Raw genomic sequence first — 4958 nt, 5'->3', positions numbered from 1 at the left:
GCCCAGACACGACTCTGCAAGATATCAACAAGCCAACAAAGTAGTACTATTCACTATTCAGCAACTTATTTGACGTGCAATGAGCTACTCCTTCCGTTTCTAAATATATGTTTTTTTTAAATTTTGCAATATGATATAGATTTAATTTAGAGTGTAGATTCACTCACTTTGCTCCGTATATAATATATATTGAAATCTCTAAAAAAACTTATATTTAGGAGCAAAGGGAGTATTTAGCTTAAACTGCTACGATTAAGTCTAAAGCTGAGATAAGTACCACATGAAATGCTCCCAACTTGATGCACATTTGGAGCGTAGAAATTTAATCAGGAGGAACTTGTTCCGAATCTCTGATGACCAAACAGACATGCACTGACTGGCTCCTATGCAGTTCATCACAACCCATGCTGTTTTTTCTTTCTTTCGGAAGAAAACCACAAGAATATTTACACCCGCGAATAAAAACGAAAACTACTTGCGTCACCCGCATGACATGTAGTACATGTACATTTATCCGAAAATACGTGGATTAAATAAAGCCTTTTTACCACTCAAAGGGGCGCACAAAGGCGCCGAGAAGTGGCAAAAGGGATCCTCCGTATGCCACCGGGGCGCCGAGAAGTGGCGCGTCGTCATGCTCATGCCCGCCTGGGCGAGCAGGCGTTGCGGGCGGGCGCGAACCTGGCCGTGAAGTCCGGCTCGTGGAGCTCGAGGCTGCTGTCGTCGAAGTTCTGCGCGTAGCTCAGCGGGTCGTAGTTGAGCCCGCCGGCGCCGAGGATGGAGCGGCCGTGCCGCGCCCTCCGCCGCGCCAGGAAAAGGTGCCGGAGCCTGTGCCACAGCGCCGCCAGGCCGAAGCGGCCCCAGCAGGACGCCATCGGCGCCCGGTGGCCCGCGCCCGCCTCGCACTCCTCCTCCTCCTCCATCGCCGGCAGCCTCCCCGGCGAGGCCCACATGGCAGGCTGCCTCTCGCCGACCAGCAGAGCGGGAGAGAGAGAGAAGGGGGAGGGAGGAGGAGTGCTGGAGTGAGCTGTGCGTTGATGGTTGGTTGGTCTGGCCGACTTGGTAGCTGAGGCGGACGGCCCGGGAAGGGGGGTGGGGTGGGGTCGTGGGATGCGATGTCGACGGCCGCGATGGGTGGGAGGTGGCGCGACAGGTGCGTGGTGAGGCGTGTTCCCTCCCGTTCGGTTTGCAGTTTGGCGCATTCCGTCGTAGTGCCAGCGCTCTTCTCGTGGGGGTCACCGTCCTTTTCAGATTCGGAATGCGAGCGACGTGTTTTCCGCTGCCGTGTGCAAACTTACTGTAATGGGGTGAGTTTCTGTTTGGATTTTAATGTGTTACTTGGCGTGATGCATTTTCTGGCCGTACATTTGCTGAGCAACATTGCACTGCTAGCCGACTTGGGGCTTTAAGACCTTGCCGTTTGGATCCGTAAATTTGGCGACAGATGGAGCCCCTGATGAATGGCAATTGGCAAATGGTTTGTTCAGCTTATGCAAGGTTTGAGATGCAATAGGTGGAGCAAGTTCAATCAAGATCATTACAAAGTTCCCCCGGAAAAAAAAGATCGTTACAAAGTTGCTTGCAAACAGGCTGCAAAATCATTACTTAATCTTGTGCACATCAACTAGCGGATCCAGGAATTCAACTTGGTAAACGTTTACAGCCGGACGACCGGCTAACTTTTGGGCCGGTCGCGCGCGGCGCGTCTGTGTGGACCCATGTACAAATGTACCACGCACTACTCTCTGGCTTCCGTTCTTATCCGCTTCGCTCTTATCCCTTCCCATCATGGTTTTTTTTTCTTTTCCTCTCTCCCATCGTTCCCCATCTCTCTCAAGCCATTGATGGGGGCACCTTTCCTTCGATCTGCCGGCTTGGTTCTCTGACGAGCTCCCCTTCCACTATAACCCTCTTATCCAACCCAAGCTCCTCCATTCTCCTCCCTCCTTTCCTCCCATCTCATCAGCCCACTCCTTTTTCGCTGCGTGCTTCAAGCGATGGAGGAACAGATGCAGAGCCCAGCCACCGTCTCTGGAAACGGCGAGCCCAGGCGACACCGGTGATGCGACCGGCTCCGCGGGCTGCTACAACCGACTTCGCGTGGTGCTACAACCGACTTCGCGTGGTGCTACAACCAGCACGCGGGGAGCTGGAACCGGCTGCTCCAGAGCTGCGACGGCACGTCGCCGTTTGCTGGAACCGACACTGCGGGGAGCTACAACCAGCTTATCAATAGCTGCAACCAGCAGTCTGCGGTGCTACAACCAACAGAGGCGGTGGGGAAGAGAGGTATTTTTGCTGGAACCATGAGCTGATTTTGCTACAACCATGCAATTTTTTTACTGGAACCAACAATGGGACCAGCACAACGGGGAGCTGCATAGGTTGCTTTTGCTGGAACTATAGTTATTCTTTGCTGGAACAAGGTAATTTTTTGCTTCAAGCGATTTACTTGATTTGTTATTTGCTCAGGTCGTTTTGCTGGAGACCGCAATTTTTTTTGCTGGAACCAGTTTTTGATTTTGCTACAACTGACCACCGGAGTTCTTTTTTGGGCTGAGATGTGTTTTTTCGCTGGTATCCGATGGTGTAGGTCCACGACGATGGCGAGCTGCGTGCTATGTTGGGGGGCGAGAGTTGCTGGAACCGGCGTTTGGCTGAGCTGCATCCGGCAGGGGTGGTGTAGGAGCGACGGCGAGATGAGGAAGGCATCTGGCGATGGAGAAGTCAAGTTGTGGAGAGAGGCGGCGGTGATCCGGCGAGCGAGCGGAGATTCGGCGGGTCATGTCCCCCGTCCATGGCGCTCGCGCCCCTGTGCGTGCTCCCGTGATTTGTAGGGGGAAGAAAAGTAAACGGCATGGTGGGACGAAAGGGTCCTGTATCTAACGGCTAAAAGCGGTTTCATCCGACGTCCCGGGTCCGACCGGCCCAAATTTGGGCCGGCAGACCGACGCCTAATAGTGCCCATTCAACTTTGGGTGTTCAATTTTTTTTCACCCGAAGAGCATCTCCAACAGAAGATGAAAATTTGAAGATGTAAAAATTTACATCTCCAAAAAGTGCCTTTTGCATCTTCAAAAAAGGGTCAACTCCAACAAATGATGCAAAACGAAGATATAAAAGAGCAATTCTAATAGAAGATGCAAACTAGAGATGTAAAACCGACCGCCGGCCGTGGGTTCGCCACTAGGTTGCGGCCCCTCGCCGCCATCCGCTTCAGGCCTCCACCGCGTGGCTTGGAGGCCTGCTGCTTCTTTGCAGGCGCCTCCGTCGCGACGTCGACCCGCTGGGGTGGGCCAAATCCGGGGCGGCGATATGGAGGCGGACGCCGGATTGGGGAAAGTTGGCGCGGCGGCGGCGGCCACGGGGAGGTGGGTCAGGGCACCGGCGACAAAGTCGGAGAAGGTGGCGGGGCCGTCGGCGTCGGCCATGGTGGTGGTGGACGGGGGGGGGGGCGGAGGCGGACGAGCGGCGGTCGCGCGGAAACGAAAAGAAACGGCAGTTGGCGGTTGACATGCGGCTATCCTTTTTACATATCTAGTCGGCGGAGATGCAAATTTACAATGGAAGGTGTTGGATTTTACATCTCTGAGAGGTGGCGATATTTTTTTACATCTACATCATCTATTGAAAAGATGTTTTTGAACTTGAAGATGTAAAAGATAGTTATTTTTGTATCTACATCTTCTATTGGAGATGCTCTAATAGAGGTGGCCTCATTTAGTTGGCGATCAGAAGTGGTCTCATTCAGTTGGAAATCAACCAAAGCAAATGAGGCAATCAGATCTTCACTCTATAAAATGAGCCACTTCTGTCTAGGAACTCTCTCTCTAAATCCAAACAAAGCTACACATTCAGTTAGGAATTTCTATTTCAGATTGGTTTTAGCCTCGCCGCTTGTCTGCGTGTGGGTAGTCTCGCGTGCGTGGGCAGCGAGCAGAAGTGGTTGATCCCTTCTCCAGGGCTAGTGGGCTACTGGCCTGCTGTCGTGCTTCCGATAAGCTTGTTGGTCACATAGGCATGTACCCTAGTATTTCTGCCATATAACTATACATAGTATATGGACTTTTTTGCAGATAATTTTTGGTGTACATCTGTACACCCCTGACCCAAGCTGGATCCGCCCAGTTTGGTGTATATCTAGACAAGCTGGATCCGCCGTCCGCTTCACGCCTCCACCTCGTGGCTCGGAGGCCTGCTGCTTCTTTGCAGGCGCCTCCGTCGTGACGTCAACCGGCCGGGGTGGCTCAGATAGGCATGTTATCTAGCAGTGATGCTAAAGCTCACTAGTCACATGTTCTAGTCGGATCCTGAATCACTGAGAGTTTGCGGAGGGATGCTGACTTCAGTGGAAGTATTTCTGTTTAAGGCTAGAATTACTCTACATAAACACATTGCTTAGTGATTGCATATTTTTCTGTTGTAGATCAATGGCACCACCTGCTCAACCCAACTTTGCATTGAAATCAATTCCGGAAAAGGATAAACTGAATGGAACAAACTTTACTACCTGGTATAGAAATTTGAGAATTGTTCTCAAGCATGATAAAAAGGAACATGTTCTAGAGGATCCGCTTCCAGAGGAACCTGCCGATAATGCTAGTACCACAACCAAGAATGCCTACCAAAAACTCATTGATGAATCAAATGAGATCAACTGCCTCATGCTGGCTTGTATGGAGCCCGATTTGCAGTAGCATTTCGAAGATGTTGGGGCTTTCGATATGATCTAGAGTCTCAAGAGAGTATTTCAGGTGCAGGCTAGGACTGAAAGGTTCAATGTCTAGCGATCCTTGATGGATTGTAAGCTGAAGAAAGGCGATCCATTGAGCCCGCATGTGATCAAGATGATCAGATATGTGCAAGCTTTGGATCGGTTGGGCTTCCCGCTCTTGGATGAGCTGGCTACTGATGTAGTTCTGGGTTCTCTTCCGCCCAGCTATGGGACGTTCATCTCG

At 51.5% G+C, this 4958-nt stretch overlaps 1 protein-coding gene and 1 long non-coding RNA gene across 2 annotated transcripts; one reads left to right on the top strand and one right to left on the bottom strand.

Annotated features, from left to right (window-relative positions):
* Positions 1-354: 354 nt before the first annotated feature.
* LOC123185855 (uncharacterized) lies at positions 355-1079 on the bottom strand. The gene has a single exon (XM_044597668.1). It carries the CDS (start codon positions 951-953, stop codon positions 639-641), a length of 315 nt encoding a protein of 104 aa, XP_044453603.1. The 5' UTR covers positions 954-1079; the 3' UTR covers positions 355-638.
* Positions 1080-1802: 723 nt separating this feature from the next.
* Positions 1803-2996, top strand: LOC123185854 (uncharacterized). Its single transcript, XR_006493515.1, has 2 exons — positions 1803-2426; positions 2594-2996. It is a non-coding gene; the product is annotated as an uncharacterized lncRNA (long non-coding RNA).
* The last annotated feature ends 1962 nt before the right edge of the window (positions 2997-4958 follow it).

This window comes from Triticum aestivum, chromosome 2A, assembly GCF_018294505.1.
Source record: "Triticum aestivum cultivar Chinese Spring chromosome 2A, IWGSC CS RefSeq v2.1, whole genome shotgun sequence".
NCBI lineage: Eukaryota > Viridiplantae > Streptophyta > Magnoliopsida > Poales > Poaceae > Triticum > Triticum aestivum.
This window is presented reverse-complemented; position numbering and strand designations above follow the sequence as displayed.

What these genes read in the sequence shown, in the direction of transcription:
- LOC123185855 (XM_044597668.1), bottom strand. Translation starts at nt 953, where the DNA reads ATGTGGGCCTCGCCGGGGAGGCTGCCGGCGATGGAGGAGGAGGAGGAG.